This window comes from Blennius ocellaris, assembly GCF_963422515.1.
Source record: "Blennius ocellaris genome assembly, chromosome: 13".
Classification (NCBI taxonomy): Eukaryota; Metazoa; Chordata; class Actinopteri; order Blenniiformes; family Blenniidae; genus Blennius; species Blennius ocellaris.
This window is the reverse complement of record NC_137662.1, coordinates 17,469,002-17,495,894: the sequence shown is the minus strand read 5'-3', so window position 1 is coordinate 17,495,894 and position 26,893 is coordinate 17,469,002. Positions and strand designations below refer to the sequence as shown.

The window sequence follows — 26,893 nt, the reverse complement described above, 5'->3', positions numbered from 1 at the left end:
GGGGTTGAGGGAGAAGTGAGATCAGTAACCATGTAATGGCCAGTAATTGGTACCGAGGGATATCAGCGCAGGCCCAACTACAAGAGGCCAAGCCAAACTCATCATGGCATGTTTGACACTAATCTAGGCTGAGTCGGCAGACGGTGGGAGAATGCTGAGGAGGAAATCAGATCTGTATGTCTGAACCCAAGGCTTTGATAGCAAGGCCTACTGCTGCCATGTCTAATTGACGGACAATTTAGCATTTCCCATCCACTCAGAGGGAAACCAGGATGGAGGAGATCTTCCAGGAGCCTCCGGACTCTTACCTCCCCTTTGTCAAGCCAATTTCATTTCCTTGTATTTTTCTTGCCCTGTCTCTTCTTCTTTGCTTTTTACCTATGCTTTTTGGCCGTTGCATGAAGCCGTGTTTCCCTCTCATTTAATTTACCTCCTACATTCAGATGCTGCTCCCTTTACCTTCCCACTGCAAAGACAAAGTCTTAAATATACAGTATCTGTCACGTTAAAATACCTTGTCACACCTAATTTTAAACACAATCACCTTAAAAATATGATAACAGTTGTTTTACGACAGATGTTGTGTGCCTTATATTATGTGTGACGGGATATTTTACTCTACAATAGAGCTGGGCAAAGGATATTTTCAAGACGCTGCATGAAAAAACTAGGACTGCTGTGAAGGGCGAAGCCATCAGTATTCAATTGTGCTTGATATTAACATAACTATTAATAGAAATCTGCATTCCTATAATGGTTGTTGATGAGCTACTGTTCCTCCATTTCTTTGTGTATTTTGTTCATAGAAAATCTATAAACACAGCGACCTATTCTCCATCAGCTTAGCGTGACTCAACCTTTGACTTCAGGAAATACGAGTTCAGATGCCCAGTTCCTGTTAAACTCTACATTCTCCATCTTTTCTTTCTTAACGAAAATTGTGAAGTAATAATTATTGGCACCGGAAGCCAACAGACTAATGACTATAAAGGTAATCAGATAGTCATTACATTTAAAAAGTAAAACATGAATCTTCAATACACAAATCCTTATTTGATTCATATTGTCTGATAAGGAACAGCAAATGTGTGACCCATGAGCCATCTAATTTCCATGTCTTCCACACAAACTACAAAGTATCACAGATATGATTTGAACATGATTGGAAAATTGCAGTGTAGCGAAAATTAATTAATCAAACACAGTTACAATACGCTACAATAAAAGTGGAAAACGTGAAAGGGTGTTTTGTGAGATGGCTTGTCGCTTGGCTTGTGCGTTCATAGCGACGTCACTTTTTGATCCTTCGATGTCGGCTCTTCCTATCATTGTGAAGCAGAATTCACCAAATGTTGGCTTGTTCACCCACTAATAGGGAACGTGTGCTGGGTTTAGACCATCGTGAGACAGGTTAGTTTTACCCTACTGATGATGTGTTGTTGCAATAGTAATCCTGCTCTGTAACTTCCTGTACTTTTCCTGAGCCCTACCAGTTAAAACCCATCAGTATATGTACTCTGATATTCCATTTAAGCTCAAGTAAAAGAAGATGTAAAACAAATGGGGAAAATAAAAATTTGGATCGAACAGAAAAGTGCACAAAGTAAAAAGTGTCAACTCAAGAGGCTTGTAAAGGTTGTCAAAGTAAAAACACAGTTCATCCAACGTCATTATCAGATTGCATTGAGTCTCACCTTGAGAATACATCTTACAGCTTACCTTTAAATTCACCTTTCATTAATAAAACATCAAACATCACGCTCCAATAGCAACATAACCACACAACTGCATGGTCGATGCAGCATCACTAACACCTACATTACTGTACAGCAGCACCACGGAGCCACACCACCACTTACCTATCATACACATTACACTCAGGAAACAATAACAATACATTTAAAAGACAAATAGTATCGAGGGAAACCCAGTGAAACAGCAAGATAGATCGATAGACTGAGACAGATAGACAGATAGAGAGAAAGAGGGAGATCGATAAAAAATTGTTAAAATGAATAGATATTCATAAGAAAAAATATGACCCACAGTAACACAAACTATGGAGTCACAATGAACAGATCACATCACAAAGACACATACACACACACACACGCGCACACACACACACGCACACACACACACACACGTCCACGTACGGTAGCTCTGCGTGGTACAATATACAGAGCACACACCACAGACATGGAACAGCATGTGTTGGGCGGTGTAACTTACAGGCACGTAAAGTGGTTGCGCAATCATGAACAGAGACAGAGGAAAGTGGGTAGGCCCTCTGAAGGGTGTCCATGTTACTATGTACACTGCCTGACATGCAAGAGCAGTCTTGCTCTGAACGGCCGCAATCAAAACAACATGCCAGTTTCATTCGTTTGTAGACGGACATCTTGGCTAAAGTCATGTTTTGGGATGAGAGGAGAGGAAAAGCAGCAGGTTAATGGCAAAAGGAGAAAAATTCATCTAGGGGAAGTCGGAAGGTAACTTCATCAGAAAGTGCAAGCCTTAGCCACCTGCTACCACAGACTTGAGCTCCATGTTACACATGTAAATATTCATTCAATAGAATTAACAGAATACAAATAGAATTAGCAGAAAAATACATTTTAGCTCTGCAAAAGTGTCACTAAATTCAACACAAAATCAACACTTTAGCTGAATGATAGTTTGGCAGGTGTTATCACATTCGTCATTCATTTTTGACATTGTCTTGAGAGATCAAGCTGTGTGCTAAGGCTGTAACAGGTCAAAAGGCAAAATTATAACAGTGGCAAAGAGGGGTGAGGAGAGAGGGAAGAAGGAGGGAGGCATTCAGGGAAGAGAGGCATGAGCAATGTCTTCAGCAGCAAACCTCATACAATGTTTCATACATTTGTACATCCTCTATCCAGATAGCTAAAGGAATGGATCACGTACCTGTATCCCATCATGCAGCTGTAGCGGGCTCTGTCCATGGCATCACACTATTCTACAGGCTAGACTGGCCAATTCATGCTATGTTCAAACCTGCAGTTTCACTGCTCCACTCCCCGAGGGGACTTCGCTCTAAATGTGCACGTAAAGGCATAATGTGAGGACGTATAATGTGTCACTGTGCTTTATCTGTGTCAATAATTATATGTTGTGTTAAATATCAAATGATTCTGTAATTTTATGTCCAATTCAATGAAATTCAAAAACAACAACAAATGAATAGAACAAAATAAAGTCAACTACGACTTAAAATGGGAATTGTTTTGGTACTTCTGTTAAATTGGTTGGGTCTGATACAAACTATATTGGAATTAAATATGGCAACCATATTTGCTCTGTAAAAATATCATGATGTGTTACTTAAAAAAATAAATACTCTTAATTAATGTAGTACAACAATGGAGTTGTAATACTGTGTTTTGATTAACCTATCATTCTTCTTCCCTTGTATCTATTTATAGCTCTTTCATTCCATTTTATTCTACTTTTACAAGCCATCATGTGATTACAAATTGGTCACTAAATCCGAGTAAATGTTGGCAGAAGAGATTAAAATCTGGAAATAACTTGTAATAATGTTAAAATGAAACTGATAGGACACCAGTAATGGAGAAATACATTTGGGAATTTACAGATGTACATTATCTGTCACTCTTTACACCACCGTTCGAATTAAAGTGGTAATGGTATTCGGATTAGTCATTGCTTTGTTGTTATTGTTATAATATCATATTCATAATTTATATAATAACATGGCCTTGTTTACTGGTAGTATGTACACTAAATATGTTCTCATTCAGGTAAGTGCATAAGTAAATATCTGAGTAGATAACATATTAAGTGAGTGCATGTATCCGTGAGTGGTTATATGTGTGAAGCCCTGAACCCTGAGGGAAGCAGGAGTGAAAGTCCCCAGAGCAGCATCTTTAGATTGCTGTGACTCTGGGCAGAAACAGTCCCTGGTCACCATTCTCTCATTGCCAAGGTGCAAACAGACAGCAGGCTAATGTTGTCTGGCACCTCTATAGACACTCGCTCAACATATTTGACTCAGATTGGAAAATGAGAATTTAGAATGAAGCAATATGTTTCTGTATCTGGCCAAGGAAAGAATGGGGAACCGCAGAGCATAACCCCGCCGATGAAGGCATCAGGGACTGCTGTACACTGTGACATGCACACGTGCCTTACGAGCATGTGAAAAGCATGCAGATAATGCAGTTCTGGTTTCAGCAACAGGGAGAGGGACAGAGATAACTGTTCACAGTGCTGCAACAGTTTCGGAGGGCATGACAGACAAGTGCAGTGAGGCTGTCAGATCATGCTGAAATGTCTTAACTTCAGAGTTCTTGCTTGGGCAATCAGACCACAGTGAATATACATGTTACAATGTGGATTTCTGACATGTGGAAGGAGAGCAATGGAGGACACAAGACCCACACACACGCACACTGACGATGTCTTTTACTTCTGACTTCACAAATACCCAGATTACCCTAGGATTATGAGGTGTCCATTTTGGGTCATTCCCAATCCACAATTCAACATGAAGGCCACCCTGATACACTGTCTGTGTGGGTTTAATAACTGACGCCCTCCAACAACTCCACCAAACAGAAGCTATCAGGTTTGCTATGTTGAATATGAGGGATGTCCCAAAGAAAGCACCAGTCTGTTATAGATGTACCTGCCTAAATATTCCTTATTCAGCAATAATGCAAGGCAAATTATAGTGTTGGCTCAGTAGATTCATTTTTGAGCAATCATTAAGATGGACAAGCTTAGAAAAGCAGTACTTCGCTACAAGCACGCACCTCTCAGAATTTATTTATTTATTTATTTATTTTAACAATTCATGTTTATTATTCAAATCCACAAACTGCTTTGATCTTTGGTCCTTGCATTTTTGCTGAAAAGGTCTCGGGGGATTCGAGTTTCCTCTGCAAGCATCACCACTGAAATATCTACTATTGATCAAAACTGTGGCAGAGCACCGCCATCTAGTGGCAGTGGAATATCATGACAGTTAATACGGAGGATGAAGAAGGGACTTTTCACCCACTGCAGCAAACTTAAACAGGGTAGGGGAACAGAAGAAGGGCCTAACAACTGTTCAGATTTAAAGGGCACAAGACTGGTGTGGTGACATTTCAACTCTGAAAGAAACTGATGCTCTCTGAAACCTCAGCCCAGAGTTGGGCAAAGGGCCCGGAGTTTAGAAAAGAGGCTGAGATCACAGTAAACTGGGGTAAAAACGGAGACCAGATTGTTTTGATTGTGTTTTGGCAACCCAGCTCGTTAAGATCCTAAGAACTTCCCACAAGGACATTTTCTGTTCTCTGGAGGAAAAAACAGCCACACAAAACTTAGTATGACAGAAAGCAGATCAATTTAAATCATGGTGGTTCCTGTTAAATGTCCTCCTGTTGTGTGAGCTTTTTAGAGGGCAATGATTACTGTGTGACATCTCACATTTCTATTGCGTTTCGCCTGCACTTTGTTGGAGTGCGACATTAAAAGGAGGTTAATCAGGAGTAATGACATAAGACTTGCTCCATATCGAATGCTAAATGCCAATTTTTTTTTATTTTGGGCTGATGACTGAATGGTGCAATAAAAACTGCACAACTCATCGCCCACATCCAATGAAGTCACACTATGTCTTCCAACTCGTTGGAGCATCAGCTGGCTGAGCCACTGAGGAGGAGGCCTGATGCTGGTGTGCGTTTGATCACTGTTGTTTTGGATTTGGTCTGGTCGTAGCACAGTGTAGAAATGACAAGGCGAGGAGAGGGATGCAAAAGCTACACTGGTACATGCAACATAGATACAATATACTACTGGCTGAAGAGGAAAATAAAACACTTGCACTGCACTCTGGGTAATAGGACACCCAACTCCTTTTTACTCACAATAAATCACTACGAGTGAGTAGTTAAAATAAAGTGGTGTTTTCCAATGGCAGCAGGGAAGGAAATACATCAAAAGTGTGTCACTGGTCATAAAGAAATGTGGAAAAGAAACAACAGAAGACAACAAAACATGATAGAACAAAACATACTGTAGGACAGATTCCCATTGCAGTAATGGAGCTGTCATTGCTCTAAATGCAACAACCGCAATAGGAATCAACATAATGACGTGTCCATCAGAGGACGTATTAAGGAAGCAAACAGTTTATCTATATAATATAATATAACAAAAGTGTAAAAGGCCTGTTGACTCAATTGAGCCGGAAGAGGGGAAAAATATTTGGATAATTGAAATGACACAGACAAAAAAAAAAAGAGGATATCTATTTTAAACCCACCCTCTGTCTGTAACAAGCTGCTTACTGTAACTGGCTGTGACCTTTTGTGAAAATATGGAGGCTTCACCTAAATTATTTATCCACTGGCTAACATGTTCTGACAGGTGACTACTGTACATAGGTCAAGTTTTATTCACCTGTCATAACCAGTATTTTCTTTTTAATCTGTGTATTAGAAAAAAAGAGGCTAATTAATTTGACAGCAGCATCTGTGTATTGTAAAGTGCCCTGAATCAAACACTTTGCAGCATGTTATGTCCGCAACTATTCACATTAAATTAAAGTCTCTCAAGAGGCTGAAAAAGAGTTTATCATATAATCACCTGTATGGCAAATACTGCTTCACACTGAACATAATTAATGGTTTAACAACTCAATATCCTTTATACTGTAATCATGAATATTTTTGTAATCAATGAAGTATTAGGGTTGATTCCTTTTTTCCTGCATGGCTGTCATCTTTTACAATTTTAATGGATTACTGTCATGCTTTTTCTTCATTTACTTAATTTACTACACACATTCTGAACTTTTCCACTGAAATAATAGTGCTTCCACTGTTGAAAAAAAGTAAAATTAAGACATAAATGCATTTAGAGATGACAGCATCCACATTTTTAAATAAGAAACAAAAATATTTGGTCTGGTGATATTATCAGAATGGATGTTATGGCAGTTTAACTCGGAGTCATAACAGTTTCTTACGCGTACAATGGAGTGACAACATATCTAACTTTTAAAAACAAAGCTCCACATTACAGGAGAGCAATGACGCAAAGAAAGGCATAACATTACTGAGCAAACTCATAAAGTCTTGAGTGTTAACAGAGGGGAAAAAAAGAGAAAATCGACCCACAGGTGTAGTCTGGAAAAAGAGGAAGGGAAGGAAGGGCACCAAGGGGCAAAGTGAAGAAGCAGATACTCACGTCGTTTGCAGCCACACTTCTTGATCCGTTTGGGGTCTGTGATGTCATCGTGACAAGCTTTGCAGTAGAAAAATGCTCTAAAATTGACAGTAAAACTGTTAATATCCAGACAGTGTCCGATCTGTGACGCACTCCCAGTTGGATGGCCAGATTACCTCTTTACTTCTTTGGCATCACTAGCGATAAAGAATCCCAGTGTTCCCTCCTGCATCTTCACATGGTTTCCCGGGTTGATGAGGATGCTGGATAATCAGAGACATAAAGACACGCAATGCTCATTAACGTCCGCGCCGCGCTCACTTCACGCACACAACATGCTAATCAAGAGGAATGGTACACACACTTGATTGGAAGCCTTCAATCAGTTCTAGACTAAGATTTTATTTTTTCTTAATTGTTATTCTCACCACTTTATCCAAGTGAAATATTTTTCATTTGTCTGATCAGTATGTGTGTCTCATAGCTTATCAACACACCTTCTCCTATGGTTTCGGGCAAATGTGATAATTGCATGGATGGACAAAATGTACAACTGTATGATTGCACACTGAATTTTAATTCTTTTCTTGACAGAGTCGCATTACACTGCCCTGGGGTGAGAAGAGGGACAGAGAGGGACAAGTAAAGGAACAGGGGCAGAAAGAATTAAAATCATGGCCATGGAGTGGTTTTAGTCTCAGCACAGTCAAAAACAAATGTTATGAAGGCCACTGAGATATGGCTGTAGTACAGAAAATGTACAAAAGTGTTGTTATCCCGGTTAGTATTTGACAGTAGGATGCAAGGGAATGAACAGCGCTTTTATTCTGATTTAAATCAGCCACTACGCCACAATATAAAAATATAAAAGTAATATAAAAGCTTTAAAAGCTCTCCTATATTATTTTTTTTACGTGTATATCTAGCAATCCAATGTCGATTTAATACAACATTGTCTTTGTATTCCCATTTAAGGACATAATTATGAGCAGAATCATATTACTGTGTTACAGTTCTATGCATTACTCACCATTTATGTGATGAGTGGAGCTTAGTTTAATACCCTCAACACTTTAAGCAATTGGCTGTATCATTCCCCATTAATTAGACTAAGACAAAGAGTAGACACCACACACATATTCTCTATATATATGCTATATGTACACAGGCACACACGCACGCAATCTCACACACACTCACACCCTGGTCATTAATGGTTACCTGTGGGCAACAATCATCAATGATGTGAGTGTGAACTAAAATATATTAACACCAAACCAACAAACCTTCAAAGGTCACACTCCTTCAAAATTAAAAGCCCAGAAGAAAGATGACATTGATTGTGCTTGACTAATTTGCTTTTTTAAATAAAAATATTAATGTGTTCCCACCAACTTGATTTAAATTTGGGAATTTGCAGTGGTTTTTCACCTTATTGTTGGAACATCATTGTCTAAGCAAAGATTAAATAGTACATCCAAGAAACGAGCTTCCAATGCTTCATCTTTCCTCTGAGCCCTGGAAAAAGGTTACACTGGATAAAATAAACCAAAATTTTCAGGGAGCAATTGAATCCATACACTTATTGGGCAGAGATTAAATCGCACCGGTCATGCAAGATCAGATTTTTCTTTCCACACTGCAAGAAGTAAAATTGCATCAAACATTCACTCAGATTAAATAGCCCCCAGAGAAGTAAAACAGGTATTGCACCTGGCATGCTTTTTTAGTGAAAATAAAAGGAAGAAACCAATCAAATCAAGGTAGTTTCACAAACATTGCTGCCCAAATCTGAGATTTTACAGGTGTGTCTATCCAAGTCTATTTACTTCAGTGACGTGCAAAATGGTGAATAGAAGCTTAAAAAGTATCAAAACCTCATATTGTGAGCAACAAAGCAAGCACCAAACACCTTAGGGGTCGTGTCATAGTAGCATGCAGTTACCAAACAGCATGTAGAGGACAAGAATCAAACAGAGAGGCATTGCCACTGCAGTACAGGTATAGGGACAGGTACGTAGATGCAGACGGTTGCAGTAACTTCTGTGCAGTTGGATTGTTTCTCAAACACCAAACTGACAGGAAGTGACCTCACTTAAGAACATCTACTCGAGAGACGCACAAGCATGAGTGTACATGGTGGCTGAGACGCACAGGAATGCACACGCTCGCGCACTCATACATACACACATAAATAAACACAGAAAAAAAAACCTCTGTCTCGAGGTGTCACACATACATAGACACACACACACACACACACACACACACACACACACACACACACACACACACACACACACACACACACACACACACACACACACACACACACACACACACACACACACACACACACACACACACACACACACATACACAGACACACACACGCACATATGCATAGATGGATATACATTTAGCACTGAGAACATAGGAGGGTGATGGAACGCAAATGTGAAATGTGGGGCATGTTAAATCAAAACTTCAGGTTTGACAAAACTAACGCTATCCAAATCCAACAGCTCCATGCTTCTCTTAGTGTGTGAAATGAGTAAAAGAACCAAGGTTGGTGAGGTGCTGCTGGTGTAACAAAACCAAGGGAAAAAAACATGCTGTTATATCAACCACTGCCTACAGCAATGGCAGATAATCAGTTAATATCCTTTTAGATTGAATTCAAAGTGTAGAACAACAGATTATCAGTTGGGATATGGGAATACAAACTCCTCACTGATTCTCATTCCAAGAATCACAAAAATACTGTTCTGGCAATGACTTAAAAGCATCAAATGAGTGGATTTCTTGACTTGTAAGAGCATACAGTAGGGCAAAAACTGAGCGACACTGTAAAAAAGAACGGAAAGTGAGAGAAATAAACTAGGCAAAGGGTTTGATTAAGGACAAAACTGAAAAGATCAAATAAGTGGTAGATATGGAGAGGGTGAGTGTTTGGCCTTGGTACACTGACAACAGCAAAGACAAAGAAACAGCACTTCTACAAACATTGTCCAATTTATCTATCCTCCCTCTGCCTGCAAAGAAGTTAGTGCATTAAGCACAAGGGACACCATAAAAAAAGAGTTAGAAAAAAGAGGCCTGTAAGATAGTGTTTGGAAAAATATCCTTGGGGGAAACTCCCAAAGTCGGAAGCTTTAAAGTGGTGGAGATTGGGTGGAACTTTGGAAGTAAGATAAGGTAGAGGGCATACCGCTTTCGGCTTCTGCAAACAACAAGAAAAAATCTCAAATCAAACAGTTATCACGAACATAAAAGAGGAGGAGAATATGAATGTTCTTAATGTTTCTCTGCCTGATATGTCAGCATGTGTCTGTGTCCACATACAGTTTTATACATTTATTTCCTGCTTGTCCAGTGGTGAGGTTCTTAAACTTAAAAACTGCTATAGGAGTGATTATCCTTTCATAAATATATAAATAGTATTGAATATTGGACCGATACATGTTCAAAAAGGGTCTGAAAGAACAAAGAGAATGATAATGTAAAACGCACTATATTGGTAATGTCTACAAACCAGCCATGATAACTCAACATCCTTGAAAGAAATAGGAACAAAGGCAATATGTAGTCACATGGAATTAATACAACTATTTTTGCACAATTTAAATTTTTATCAAATCCGATCTCAGTGACGAACTTCTGAACAACCATTTCTATTTTACCATGCAACCTTGTACACAAATATTTGACACACGAGTGGGGGAGGGTGGGTGGGACTTGGCAATTGAGATTATTAATTAAAAAAAAAAGAAAAAGAAAAAAAAAGAATATGCAGTTCATGTTACTTTTGGTGAGAGGACCAACACTCATACAGATTGAATAAGGACATGGTAGAATCAAGCTGTAGGTACATGTGGCTTTAAATTTGAGTGTGTAGTAAATTGTTTATTTAAATCTGAAAGTATCTCTGTAGTGAACAGGTATGAAGTGAAAAAGAGCAATGATCATTAAGTAGCAATGCATCTTCTCAGAAATCAAATTAACAATAATAATATAATAGTAACAAACAGTAACCTGCAAGATTGCATAGCTACCTCCATGAAGAATATGCAGCAATATGTCCGATTCATTTAATGTAATTTCAAACATCAAACAAATGATATATTTTCTTCTCATTTGTCAAGATTGCAATATATGGATTTCTTTGGAATACTTATTTTTCGTCTAAATGTGTTCTTTAACTCATGAAATCCATTATTTTCTATTTCATTTTGTTGGCAAAAATCCCTCTCTTAATCTGTTAACCCTCTTAACCTTCTTCTCTATTTCACCTTCTACAACATTGTGTTATCGCAGCTCAACTAACATTATGCCAGCTTCAGGTCTATAAAACCACAGCACAAAAAAAACCCCACTCATATTTCGTCTAAAATGAGAATCGTGTACCTGTTGAGTGAGGTTAGCTTCGTGAAATGCATGACAAATATAGATTTTTAGCACAAAAAAATAACATTGTATTGACCATATCTGTAAATTATTTGTGGTTGTAGACTTCATTATATTTTTTTACCCATCTCTCACCGAAATAATTCAATCTAGCAGCTGAAACACAACTTGAAGAAATACGTTTTGAAAACATGTGAATAGAGGACATACACAGAAGTTCATTGTTACCATGGTTGTACCGGATGTTACAGGAAGAAGTATCCACTATACAAACCTGCTCTCTCTCTGCTCGGACTTGTATTCAATGGCAATAAGTAACAGCTTCAGTTTCACGTAACACAGCCTGTAACATAAGTGCACTGGTTAGAAGAGCAGCATACATGCAGATGACTGACAGACTTTATTTTTTTTTTTTTACGGAACCTACCATCAGCAGAGGACTTCCTAAATGGCTAAAATGGATACTTACTCGCAGACAGTGGGAAAGGTGAGGCCTACAAAGGCACTGGACAAATACTCTGTGTACATCTCATTAGCCACTCCTTCAAGGTAATACTTCTGCCATGTGTCCTCCTCAATCTAACAAAACAAACAAGCACGGAAGCGTCACATGGAAGGACGAAGAAAAGGAAGAAAGAGCAACACTTTTTTTTTTTTTCCCCAATGGCAGCACAATGTGGCGCACAGATGTTCCACTGCACAACATCAGCCTGGTCATTATAACCTGATCCATCATCTTTATGACATGAGAACAGTACTTTGATAGAGGCAAGCAACTCTTCAATTTTTAGGCACAGAAACACTGAACAGACTCCACATGAAATGTCACAAAAGAATAAAACGTGCCAGATTGAATGAAAACACCCTTAATGGAAGACTGTCTCTTGACAGAGATGTCAACTTTTTTCCAGGGAATGTACCCTTTGATATATCTAGTCCATCTGTCAGCAAGGAACCTACTGTCTCCACTTATGTTAACCTCACCTTGAATCCATCAACAAATCCCCACATGCACAATGATGCAATCATCTCAGTGTGTTTAGATGGAAAGACTCAGAGAAAGTGAGCTGACGCTGTCCTCTCCGTTACCTCGATGAAGGACCTCATGGAGAAGAGGTTGGCGAGCATGGTGGACAGGCCCTGGGCCAGACAACTCTGGGCAATGAAGCCTGCCTTCAGCTCGGCCAGACAGATAGCATCGTCACCTTCCTTCCAGTTCCAGCTTGGAATGTTGAGCAGATGGGCCTTCATCACAGGACAGACGGCGAGGTCAGAAAACATGTAAAACGCCACAAATGACTCATATTTCCTAAAGGAATACTTCCAACATTTTGGGGGAAACATGAATGTTGATACGAACATCAAATACAAAAGACTGAGCAGCTGGTCAGCAGGCAGGCACAAAGACTGGAAACAGCCAATGAGCAAGTTTCAGTTTGTCAAAATATGTCTCGTCTTTAGCAAATGTCTTTTTTCTTGCCTGGGTATTCATAAAGTCAGGTGAATGTCAAATTTTTCAAGATATCATGATATTTGAATTGACTTGTGCTTTGTGCAGCTATTTTATACTGCCTGTGTCATTTCATTAATTTCTATAAGCCGTAATACTTCAAGACAAAAAAGATAAAAAATGAAAGGTTCTGTCATTATTTCATGACAGAGATTTTTTTTTCATTAAAATAATACAGAAACATATTATGGAAAACTTGTGTGATGCTCCATGCAATAAGTAACTTGTGACCAAATCAGCTCCATACATTCATCTTTTGATCGAACAGGTTCGTACATTAACCACTGAAATACGTTTTCTGCTATCATCAAGCATCTCAGATACCTCCTGGATCACTTACCTTATTATGATATTGTAGCATCTGTGTAATTATTCTGATCTTGGGATGATAGTTCTTGATGGAAATAACCCTTGAAAAACAGACGGACACATGAAACAAGGACACACGCCATTTGGTGAGTTTCCATTGATTTTTAGTCTCAGACAATACATTACCTCATTATGTTGGAGGCGTCTTCAGCATCAGGATCTGCACAGTATTTGTTGGCAAGGATTAAGCAGGCATCTGCTGACTCGATCTAAGTACACACAGATTAAGATGGGGACGTTCTTTAGCTTCGTCTTCACATAAATGTGTTAAAATAATAAAATCTCTGATGCTTAATATGAAATAGATATTAAAAATGTTTAAAGTTTGTCACACTTTACAACAGGGGTCTGCAACCTTCTTAATCAAAAGAGCGGTTTCTGATTCCCTCCCACCAAACTGAATTTGTCTGTAGCTGCAAAATATACTTAACTTTAACACTAAGATCGACCAATTAGTCTGTCCACATTGAATTAAACCATCTAATTCCCTAACAGACCTATAGTTGTGTTTTATATTATATCCATATTTATCATTTAAGAGTTGCCCAAGTTACTAACAATTAGTAATCAATTAGTTCATATTTCAACATGTTACTGCAGTGTTGCTGGGACACATTAGCTGAGCATTTAGCACATTGCGAGTACATTTGATGGCTGATTCACTCTTCAAGATACACAGAAGCTACTCCAGTTAGCTGGAAGTCAAGTGGTCACTGTGGTCTTTTTGAGTACAGTAAATCAGTTATTTTAAAAAGCCACTATTTTCATCTGCAAGCAATCAACGGCCAGCGAACCTGAGAGGAAAGCTATTTTTTAACAGATACTCAGCATGAAAGCTGTTCTTGAAATATTTCATTAAAAAGAGAAACCAATAACACAGAGTTGAGAGACTTACTAGCATACAGATGGACTCAGACCCTGGTAATTTTTATGGGATTATTAATTCTACAATAGCAATTAGTTACCACTCGATCACTGCTAAAAGTAAAATGTGTTATTTTCAACACAGACGAGATCAGACGGGAGGCACATTTGTCAAAATGCTGAAATAGCTACTTCAGAGAAGCTGAGTAGGGCTGAGTGCAGCTCCAGACCAGCAGGTTGCAAACTCCCTGCTCCATACCAAACTCATATTTTTAATAAATGTTACAAAAAATTTTCACTTTAACAGTGTTGTTCTGGGTCTGCCAAAAGTAAACATGGGTTTAACAGATGACAAGAGTGGGCGGTACCTTCACTCGGGCCAGATCGTGAGGGTTGAGAACAGATCCCTGGTAGAACTCTACTTGAGTAAAATGTCGTTTGAACAAGGCTTCCAGCTCAAGATTAGGGGAAATACTAGCACACACAGACAACAGAGGCATTAGCACTCATATGGAAAGCAGGTACAACGGAATACTGTTCCATTCTAACCTACATGTAGTGAGAAAGAACAAAATTAACTTACTTATGAAGAAAAACAATTTCTACATTGACATCATCCCTGTCCTTGTGTAGGAAGTCTTTGAGGAAGTTGGAGACACTTTCGAGAGTAATATGACCACAGACCACAATATGCCTGAAAGGGGGGAAGAAATCATCTTGAGTGGGCAACATAAATCAGTGCAGACACTGGCATGTCTCCCAAAGATAATCAGTCAAACCAAAGCACTCTAACATCTAACTCAAATAGAAACTTTAGGGAAAAAAAGTTTTATATACATGTCAAGAAATGTCTTTTCAAAGCAAACAGCTAACTGAATTATATCTTTTTGCCATAAAAGTGAATATTTTTCCCCATGTAATGAAAGTGGTTAAATTCTGCATGACAAGTGCAATCAAACACTCAAGTCTGAACCACTTTAGAAAATCTAAGATATAATCATGCAGCCCACTATGGTTGGATTGTCATCCGTTTTCAATATTAAAAAAAATTTCCCTGTGGCCAAAACCACCCCTTTGTGAGCAGGATGGATGTTGACAAAGACATGTACATCAATATGCTTGTGCTTTCATACACAGCATTGCTAAAACTCTCAAAACGATTAAGAGGCCTGTGGTTGACAAAAACTCTAAACAGGACCTGAGAGTATTTGACAGCTCCCTGGCAGGGTTCAGTGGTGCATTACAGCGTAAGGCTCCATCAGAGGCTGCATGGGGCTGATTACAGTTGTTTGGGACGGTTTTGAGGTGAAGGGCGAGCCCCTGTTTGTCCTCTGACTGCACCTAAGGCCAGCTACACACTGCAATTTTAACAATCTCATATGTTCACAGCTAGCTCCACTGTGCGACATGAAAATAATAACTTTGGCATGAAGCTTGCTGATCACGAAGATGTGTGTTGATTGCATGAAGAAAGCGCAAGCTCAATCGCAGCCTACAATGTACGTGAGTCGATGTGAATGAGCAAGAATAAAAGAATGAAGCACCATGAAGGTGTGCCATCCATTCACGAAAAAGACACTAGCGAAGCATGAACGGAGCCCTCGAGGCATTTATATGTTTGGAGATGAATCCCACATAAAACGCAAAACTTCTGCTGCTACCACTCTACGAGGCTTTCTTCTTTGTTTACATGCCACACGCTGTTGTCAAACAGTTTTGCCATTGTAGCTGCAGAGCATCTGTTTGGGTTTAGCACCAATGTCGTCCTGATCAGAACGTCATTACATACTGCATTTCTATTGGCCAGTTAGTTGACATAGGTTGCAGAAGCAGACATACTGTAGATGATCACCCCGAATTTAGGACACTGTCAGAATTTTACAATTTTACGATTATGTTATTTTTCGTCTGGTAGGGCCAAAAATCAGTGTAGAGTTCAACGGTCAGCCTCAGCTTCATGTTCGCTTTTAATTGATGTTCACTGAAGACAGTATGGAAGGACATTGATTCAACAACTTGCAGTGCTCTTTTAATAATCATATTTCAGCTCTGCATATCTGAGAGTAATCTTAATGACGTTTGACTGGCTGTTGACATAAATATGAAAACGTTATGTCAGGGTTTCAGATTATCTCACTAATTAAAGGTCATGCTCTCGCTGTTAAACTCATTTGAACTCGCAGTGAGCACAACTGTTTTTTAAATCCACTTTGCAGTATCAGTACTAACTGTTTTAATTTAATTCAATTATAGTAATGTGAGACACTTCTGAATGTGGCGGTAAGCTGAACTACCCTACTGAAGTTGAAAGTTAAATGTCACATGTGAAGTCCTATTGCCGGTCTCTTCTCAGTAGACTTCAGTCCATGTACAGACGTGGATTAGTGTGGACACTCGGCAGACACCCTAATTACCCTGTGGAGACCTGTAAGGCAATCTCTGTAATGACAATGGCTCTATCCACTACTTGACGTGCCAGGAGACAATTGAACCACTTTAGTTTTGAGTGGCTGGGTACTGGACAGCTTTGCACTTAACGCTGTGTATTAAGTTACTTTGTCCCAAAGTCAAAAAAAAAATAAAAAATATATATATACAGTCGGTCATAGTTGCTCACTGTGTAAGTTTTAATCATCCAGCTAGATTTGTTATGACAGGTTTCTCTCAATACATTATCATGCTCTTATACACAAAGAGGAAGCTCTGGCGAACACATTAACCTTTAAAAGCCAATGTCTAAAACTGTATGGCATGGTCCTGCAATGTGAATCACTTGAGCAGATTTAAAGGGAACAGGAGATATTTATTGATGTTAGATGAGACCCATAGTCCAGATCAGCGCGTGTGCTCCCACCCCGCACCAGATGGACCGGGTGAGGCTGCACTGAAGTGGACTTGGCAAAGTAACGTGACAGACATATTAAGGGAATGACAGCGTAGATGTCACAGGATAGAATGGTCTTCACAGATGTTGCCTTTGTCCTTTAAGAGAATCTAATGAGCAGTTGTGATTGCGTGGCTGGCCAGAGCCAAGCGAAAGGGCCGTGTGGTCTACAAGCTGATGAGCTGGGATATCTGTGGGCAGCCAGCAGTATTTGGCACAAGATGGATCTCATTTCATGAGATGTTGAAGAAAAAAAAAAACGTCATGTTTTCCTATTTGAGTATCCAGATGTCAAAAGCCGAGGAAATATACAGATTCACAAGGCATATTATTTGTTTTCCGTTAGTTCAACATTAGGATCTGAATGCTGATTTACACTCACTCATGTGCATTCGAACCTTTCACACCAGATCATAGTGTGATGCTAATGTGGTGCTAACGTTTGCAGAAAACAGTTTCTCAGCAACACTTCTCAGCCACTTATTTGATGTTTTGATGCCTCAACTGAATTATCTCCTTATTTTTCCTACAATGGCATCAAATTAAATCATAAGATGACTGGCTGGTTAACAAATTATGGAAAACAGATCTCAGAGACAATTCAACCATATAATTGTTTCAAGAGCATAACATTGTTCCAACCATATAATTGTTTGTCCTGTCTGGTTAACTTGACTGTACAGTATAAACCAAATAAATATCACTTAAAAAGCAATAATCAGAAAAAAAACAAAACTAATCAAAATAGAGCAGTTCAAGGGTACAGATTCTTACAAAGAAAACCAGTCACAAAAGTCTAGAAACTCTGAAAAAAAACCCCCAAAAAAAACATGTGGAACACAATAAGAAAAAATGCAAAAGGGTAAAACAGAGCGTGCATACACAAACATGCAGGCAGAAAACATCTCAAGATGTCATTGGGGATACACCGAACACAAAGAGAACAAACAGAGAGCTCAAACATCAGCTAAAGAGGTCACTCACTTGTACTGCTCTAATCCTTAAGACAGTGATGAAACCTAATGCAACAATCACCATTGAAATGTCACAATTAAAAGAACATTTTCTACTAACTTTAAAATATTTGTTGACACTGCATGTCATACCATTAATCCAAAATGCCATATCTAGTCAATCTCTTGTAAACAAAACTAATGGTATAAAGTGTCATTTGTCTACGATATGCCAGTCCTCAATTAGGTGTTTTTTGGGGGTTTTTTTTTAATACGAAGCAACTATGTACATGTTCATGCTGGACAAAATCAGGGCTTCTGAATGTGCACACCTCCAGATGCTAAACCTCACGGAGGACTTTCTAAGGTGTATGTCAGAGTTCAACCAGGGTTTAGTTTTTTTTTTTACCAGCTCCTCTGTTTAAGTTGGGGATAATGGAAACCATGGAGTCATAATGGAAACCACAAAGCCTCCAGTGCAGTGGGCGCCAACAGAACGCAACACTTGTCATTTTTATATCAGCACACACAGACTGGGAGCTGTCACTGCACTCAACGGTGCATGCTACACTGCACAGAGTATATAAGTGGCAGAAATCCAGTATGGATCCAATGTGAGCACCTCTAACTTGTAAATAACCGCGAAGGTCTGTTTTAAATGACAGCAGCCAGGCACACAGACGGAGTAAGGGTTGCATTTAAAGTAAGTATAGCATGACCTCATCTGTAATCAGTTGGATAGTTGTAATCTCCTAATCTCATTTCCATGATAAATTTTGCTTTTGTACCAACAGCTGCTCAATAATACAGCGCTGAGCTCCGACGAGGAAACTAAACCCTTATCAAAAAGGTTTTTAATATGTGTCAGGCCCTACACATACATATCTAAATCACATCAAAGTCTGGTGCCACTCTAAGCCTGCATGTTCAGGGGGTATTTTCTGATTGTTACCATTGCATGTCTCAGCAGACAGCGATGGAAGAATTCAAGAAGGAGAAAATAAAGTGTGTTAGAGAAACGATCCTGGCTTTTGACAAGGGCTTCTCTCAGCACCCGTCTGTGAGTTTCTGCCGGAGGTCACTGGCCAAACATAACATTTCATCAATCTTATCTCTGAGACAGGCAAACATTACAGAACAAAGGCTTCCTCTGCTGCCTCGTTTGACTGCTGACTCCCTAAAATCAGTTCTGCTGAACAGAACGACTGAAACTGAGGAGGAGCGGGATTTGAAAAGAGAAACAGGGTAAGAAAGAGACGAGCATAGTGGCGAGAAGAAAAGGGAGAAGTGGGAGAAAAGAGGAAGACGACCCTCCTTGTTGTGGACACACCGCATTTGTATTAAAATACACCTGTGTGCTGAATATCGGTAAGGTTTGAGCCACGGGGAGGAGAGGAGTACTGCACAATAAATACTGTGGCATTATTGTACAAACGGTAAAACGACCACAGTGTCACACGGATACTTCGACGGAGCCTCTGCTGCAAGAGGCTGGTCACACATAAATACGAGGGCCTCTGGAGACAAAACCCACCACCACACAGACACAAGAACTGGGCGAGCACCGAGGAAACCAAGCAGGCAAAGCAAGCCAAAAGCAATTGAGAGCCTCCAATGGGAGCGAGGCATCCAGCATTCAGGGTGTGGGAGCTGACTGAAGATCAGGGCCAGAGTAATGTCAAGCATTGATGATGCGATGTGCGAGCGATGACAGACAACAGAAGAATGACTTTTTCATCAGGTTTGGCGTTCCATGAAAAAGCCACAAGACTGCAGGTCATAAGACAACATGCCAGACATGATGCAGTTGAAGGAAATTAACTCATGCAAAACAAATACAAGCAAAAAAATACAAATAAAAGATAATAAGCAAGAAAAGAATTTGTATCCTGCAATGGTCATTGTGATTGATGATGCTTAGGAAGACCACCAATAATAATGCAATTGCAGATGTTTAAAATCTTTCTATTTTAGGGATAGTAGGGATTTCATGACTATTTCTCTTTCGCTTTGAAGGATTGTGATCCTAATTCATTCCGATAGGCAAGACTGGATTAATAGAATACGTTGGGCACAGATACAATCCATAGAAGCACCACAGGTTAGTATGCTGTAGTAGTCATGAAAGCTCTATCTTCCAAAGTAAATTAAAGCGCAACACAGGATGTTCCAAGAAGGACAAAGAAAGAAAATGAACAGCACACAAATGACTTCAGGAAAGCTCTGAATGAAGATAGACAGATAGAGGCAGATCTCAACGGTAGAGAAGAAGGATAGACAGAGCGAGGAAGAGTGAGAGAGAGTAAAGGGGCATGGACATGTGTGTCCTAATGGCCAAGGTCTCCAGTCACGCGGTGTGACTTGATACATATGTGACTTGTATATAATTGTACGTCAACTTCACTCTTCTAATAGAGGTCAGGTTTATTAACCCCCAGTCTCTCTAAACGTCGGGGGGTGCACTTGAGTCACACAACCACACCTTGTCTGGATTTCAACTTACTTTCTGCCTCGTGTCGAGTTATAACTCCCTCCGTATTTCTTCCGATTAAGGATGAGAGCAGCAATTTCTGGCACGTAGCGAGCAAACATGGCCTACATGCATGGAAAAGAAAAAAGAAAAAGGCATGCAGAGAGGGTTCTACCGCACACAGAAAAACAGCAGAACCATCTGGAATACTTACTTTCTCCCATTAACCGCACTATAGGAACCACCATATTTCTTGCGGTTTCCTATTAACTCTATGATTTCAGGGACGTAGCTGGCAAACATGGCCTAAGGAGAAGATAGGAGACAGAAGAAGAGACTAAAAAAGAGACTACTGTGCCGCAGAGTCAGTTGTGGGGAACCTGGTGCACGAATCCAGATTTCTGAGGGGGGGGAAATAGTATATTAAATAAAATCATCCCTCTCGTTGTTAGTGGAGACTTGCTAAATGAGAGAGAATATTTTCTTGACTGCTGAAAAAAAGTAGCCCCAGAGATTTAACATGAGGGTCTTAGGAAGAGCTTCTTGCTATGGGCGAGAATTTGGTCACAGCTGATGGATTGTCAGTCTGTGGTAGCACTGAAATCCTTTCAGGGCAGAAGATTTCTTATCTCTATTTATTTTCCAAAGCTCGGGGTAGAATAAAAACCTATGTGCCATGTTTTGTCCAACAAACACAGATGATCTGGCAGGTTGATTTGAATAGGCTCACCTGATGGTCCACAGCTGCAAAACACATTAAGACTCATTTGTTGGGCTATAAAATGAGCTGGATGCATTTTGCAAAGTTGTACAGCACAGGGTTGTGTTTAGCTTTATCAGGTAATGAGGGCATACTTGCTGACATTACTCATCTAGGCGTACACCAGCTCTAAAGGTCTGCAGAGCTGCTCCTGCCACTGTAAATACGTAGCTAAATCTTGTTTGGAAAATGTACGTCTACGCTGCGACGAACAATGTGACATTATGTGTATTTGATATGATCCCTGGCATTAAAATACTTCCAGCCTGGAGTCATTATTTAGTCACTGCTGCTGATAGAAGGCAGGCTAAAGTACAAGTCTAAAGACTTCCAGAGCTCTCAGCGCCGAGGAAAACACGCACTCTGTCACCATGGCCACGGTACGGCACACATCTACACAGCTGTAGGTCATCAGTGCTTATGGATAGCTGTCCAAACACTGAAAACAGTAACTGGGATTTTCCTAAAGCCTCCCTTCCTTGTAACAGGAGATGGAGGACGAGGACTCTTCTGTGTGTATCGTCAGTGAGTGGTTACAGGTGTATGCATGCGTGCACGCTAGCATGCGAGTCGCTACACTAGTGTCAGCCCCAACCGGACGCAAGATCAGTCGAAGGTGAGAGGGAGGGTGTGTGTGTGAGGAGGGGGAAATGGGAGGCTGCTGTTGCTATGGTAACAGTCAGGCCGGCCTAAGCCTCATCTCCCTGCCCCTGTGTTTGTTGGAATTGTGGGAAAAGACACGGAAGGAAGGGTGTCCTGAAACCGCAACTGCTTTTAAGAGAGTAATAACAAACATCATCAGACAAAATCTTATACTCTTATCAAAGAAATAAAGGAGTGACACATCAGGGAAAAGTGGACAAAGGAGCACGTGGAAGTGTAATTACGGTAGACAAGATACAGTAGGCTAAACAGAAAGATACAAATACACTGAGACAAAGAAATAACATCAACTAGTTCTAGCATTTCAAACACTATAAGAGCATATCATCGATTTTAATAATTTTAATAATCATTTCAAATACTTTTCATTTGTTCAAAATTATTCTACAAGTTGCAACAACTGAAAACAGTCTAGTAATGGGGCAGGTAAGAGTCAAAAGGGCAAGAAGGGGATAAAGGAAGAAAGAAAAGTCTGATTTTACCAAACCGCCAAGGATGAAGAAGACCATAAACAGGCGCCCTAGGGTGGTTTTTGCATAGACATCCCCGTAGCCCACTGTAGACATGGTCACCATCAGCAAATAGACACATTCCCAATAGGATAGTGACTGGGAATTTTGGAAGTTTTCCCAAGGATCCCCTGAGTTTTCCACCTGTGATGAAAATGGCGAACAAGTTGTAAACAGGGACTTGCAAAAAGAAGTTCAATTGAATCCAATTCTTGTGCACGTGTATACAGTGTGTTTGAGCCAGACTCTATTTGTGAATTGGTCTTGACTACCATCTAGTGGTGGAACTGTTTAAAGCTTGATCAACACAGTAGATGGCCAATCAGACCTCAACATTTTGGTGTCAATGTCTCTGACCCAAATAAGTTATTTTTAAAATAAATAAATATATAATTTCTTTCTCAACGTTATTAGAATGAAGACCTAACTGATGCATAGTCCAAACAAGTAAACAATCTATAAAGATGAAGTAACTGCATGTAAGGTTTAAATGACCTCAGCTATGTTGATACAGTGTGAAACCCCTTATAATGAAGATATCGTGAGTCTCTCTCTCTGTGTCACCTCTGAAGTAGGAAAAATAAAACCCATCAGAAACCCACAAAGCAAACGAAGTTAGACGTGACGTGTTTGTTAAGTCCGTTCAGCTAACCTCACTAATTTGCATATTGTGATGAGCTCAAATTGGTGCTTCAGTCAAGATTCAGAGGACCTTATTTATTAAAGCATTAATTCCGCTACACATGAGCCGGACGCCCGCCTTCTATAATGTATTGAACGGCAGAACTCAAGGGAATATCAGCCGCTAATTTGGTGAAAATTTATTTTCTGAAATGTTCAGAACAGTCTGCTTTGTTTAAGTTCTCCATCAAAGTATATCGTCATGAATAAAAAGAGTTAAATGATTTTGACACATCTTCCACAGTTATGTTTACGGATTAATACTTTAAGAAGGTGCAGAACGGGCATTGAATCAGTGCATCAGAATTCATCACTCAATTTTCTAATTCCTTGTATAGTCAGCCAGTGATATTCCAAACTAATAACAGTCAGAACCCGGGACCTGCTGGGTGCCACTTGTGATGTATCTGTCAGTTGTCCTCTTTTGTGTCTCAGTAATGACCCCAGTGGCCCTCACATCTGTCTACTTACCAAATGTATGAATCCGGCAGCTGTGAGCCATGTGCTTATGAAGATGGAACACAGGTTCACCAGCTTGATGGAATTGCTGGGTAGAAGAGGAATATTCATAAAACACCAAAAGGCATCCAGACCACATGGACACATGCACATGATTTGTGGCTGTTTCAGTCCTGTCTACGAGTTTAGTAGCTTAATAATAATAATACAAAAAATGAGCAATTAAAATATAGACTTAATTGCATGTACTAAAGCTTTGATATCACAAATTGAAATAAAATGCACTTCCTGCTCATATACTCCACTCACTGCCCTGAATAGTAATAGCTTCTTCATTGACAAAAAAGTAGATTCATGAATGATTTTATTGATCTTTACGTATCTTTAAGTTATGAATTTGTTTTTCTTGAGTTGACTTTTAAACTCCTACACTTCTGGTATCACACAGGGTTTGAACGGTTTCTTTCCCATATCCCTCACAGGGCATTTCCTTTCGCCAGCTAGCCAAAATAATAATTTACTCTTAATGACACATATAGTTGGATAAAGTTTTAATATAATAAATGAAAGATTAGATGCATGTGGATCAGTATATGGATTGAAAATTGAAAATACCAACAAACAACAAATTGATACATTGTATTGCAACCCACATCCCAAATTGTCTAAAATACTTGTTTTTTGTATAATCAGCTTTTCTATTCTTCTTCTTACTGTAATACTTCAGCATACAGTATTCTGGATTGGTACCATTGGCTTTTTTTGATGATGCTATTTTGTGTTTGAACTTGTGAATAATATTTGGAAAATGCACACCTACCTTGTTTTTAAGATATTCAAGAATTGTAAGATTTCTGAGAACTGTATCAATCTTAGCGCTCGCAGGAATCTTAAACCTGTGTGTAGAGAGAGAGAGAGAGGAGGGGGGGGGGGGAGAGGGAGAGGGAGAAGATTAACATGTGATATGAAGCCACAGTAGGGAAATGTCAGTAAAGAAGAATAGCACCTGTGAGGGAACAACAACCCAATGGTGACAACATGAATGTGAGCCAAGTGGCCCACCTTTAAAAAAACAAAAAAAAAACAACAACATTTACAAGATACATTGAAATATATAGTCTTAAAAACACAAGAAGACACAGCAGAAACACAAGAAGCTTTATTGGAGATGATGAATTATGTAGGCATTCAAACATGTTAGTGGGAACATTGTGCATGAGCATCAGTCTGAATCCAACAACAGCTCTCGCAGGGATTATAGAACAATGTGACGGCAAGCCTCATTGTCTTTTTATACAACATGTCTGCTACCATGGAACATCTGTGTGCTCATGGCTATCCCTATATACGTGTCAGGTTGTGTGACGGAAGTCGGAAGAATCCCAACCGAGATTATCTCTACAATCAGATTACTACCTGCAAATACAGGCGAGGAGCCATATGCTGGACAGGAAATACATTTCAAATCACTTCAAGATCAGGGTCTTTCTGTGATACACTCTCAGTAGACGTCCACATAATCCACGATATATGCTGAAACTAATGCTCTTACCCCAGTTGGAGAGGATGTACAAACAGGACCAAACTGAATGGTAGAGCCCCGTCTGCTTTGCCTTTTCCTCCTGCCCATGATGGCCCTGCCTCACCCTGTACCCATTGTGAAAAAGATCGCCGCAGGACTTCTTCCGCCTCCTCGTCTCTCTGAGGGTCTCCAGATGAACATCGCTGTGTGTACGGCGGTAAACAAGCAGTTTAGGAGGAATCATTGTTTCAGACTCAATTCCTTTCTGGTTGAGTAGGGAATTCTGTAATCCAAACAGTTAGTATTCCAAAATCTTCTGCTGTTCTTCAAAAAGCAAATATTTCCTGATTTGCTTTTTCTTGTGCTGCAAAGACCTTCAAATTCAGTTAAATCTATGGCCACAGAGATCAAAACAGCCAGAATTACAGTTTCTTCTGTCGCAGTCTCGTCACAAAGTGTCTCTCTGAGCAAAATGTCGGCTCTAATATAAGTATTTTGTTTTTTTCCCATTCTGTTACATTGCTTTTAATCCCCATAACCCAAACAGATTTACCTTGACTCCTGCCCCTTTTAGGGCTTTACTGAAATCCCTGGTGATGCTGTGATCCCATCAACACAGACCTGTGTTGAACCTAATTTTTAAAAAAAAGTCTGAACAGAACTCGGGATTAACAGGGATGTCAATAATGCAGAACAAAACAATAAAGTGAGTGTCCTGTCCTCTGGGATATTAAAAAAGAAAAAAAAAAGAAAATGCTGCTTGATATGGGGAAGAAAAAAAGTTTCTGCCAGATTCGAGATCCGCTCTTTAGTGTTTTCTACTGTATTGTCAAACTAAAATAATGAAAGATAATCTTCCAAACAGTTTTGTTCAGGAATAATACTTTGTCATGATGATGTCAACATAATATTGTTTGAGTGCTTTGTATACACAGATGAAAAAATTATGTAAAAAATACTGTAACATCACATGGCAGCCAAAGAACTCAGAAGTTGCAGAAGTCTGCGGTTTTTCCTTGATCTTATTTCTATATCTTATTTGAATGTAAAGCACCATGAGATAGCTGTAGTTATATTTTGACCATTAGAAGCTGGAACCTTGAGTTTCAGGCACTACTTTGCAAGAGATTAAAAGACCAAAGTCATACAAGCAATGGCGAGCATGATATCTTCTCCATTTAATCAATGATAAATGAAAAAAAAAAAAGCTTACAGCTATATAGATTTTTTTTAAATATAGTAAAATGATTATTCATCCTGTCAAATATATTAATCACCAAAGACCACACCCACAATGTTTAGAACATTTCGAAGGTGACTTTAGACATGGTTTTAGACAATTCCTGGCTTTTTGACTAAAACATTTACATTGAGACTAAATTTAGACTCTGTGGTCGGAAGCAGATTATGTTGTATTGGTGCTATTTAAATATTATATGACACAAACATGGATCTGCAGAACTTCTATTCAGCTGTATCCATCAGGGTCACGGGGCCAAACCATTCTGACCAGGATGAAGCTGAACCCAAACAACCACCGCTAGTCTTCCTCCTAACTTACATAACCTCAACTAAAGTCAAAGAGTGAATCAGTCATTAGGCACAGTGCAGACAGCCCAGCTAATGTGTCACAGCAATAACA

The 26,893-nt window shown here is 39.5% G+C and overlaps 1 protein-coding gene across 1 annotated transcript in view; it reads right to left on the bottom strand.

Annotated features, from left to right (window-relative positions):
- LOC308138207 (calcium-activated potassium channel subunit alpha-1a) overlaps nt 1-26,893 on the bottom strand; it is a gene marked incomplete at its 5' end in the record, with an annotated part of 140,217 nt that overhangs the window by 28,022 nt on the left and 85,302 nt on the right. The window contains 13 exons of the mRNA XM_080507229.1: nt 7,222-7,298; nt 7,377-7,463; nt 11,882-11,950; nt 12,077-12,186; nt 12,697-12,852; nt 13,458-13,527; nt 13,613-13,695; nt 14,719-14,824; nt 14,934-15,044; nt 20,872-20,963; nt 22,563-22,733; nt 23,742-23,817; nt 24,550-24,625. Coding sequence (XP_080363355.1) covers nt 7,222-7,298; nt 7,377-7,463; nt 11,882-11,950; nt 12,077-12,186; nt 12,697-12,852; nt 13,458-13,527; nt 13,613-13,695; nt 14,719-14,824; nt 14,934-15,044; nt 20,872-20,963; nt 22,563-22,733; nt 23,742-23,817; nt 24,550-24,625 — 1,284 coding nt within the window. The remainder of the gene's footprint in view (nt 1-7,221; nt 7,299-7,376; nt 7,464-11,881; nt 11,951-12,076; nt 12,187-12,696; nt 12,853-13,457; nt 13,528-13,612; nt 13,696-14,718; nt 14,825-14,933; nt 15,045-20,871; nt 20,964-22,562; nt 22,734-23,741; nt 23,818-24,549; nt 24,626-26,893) is intronic.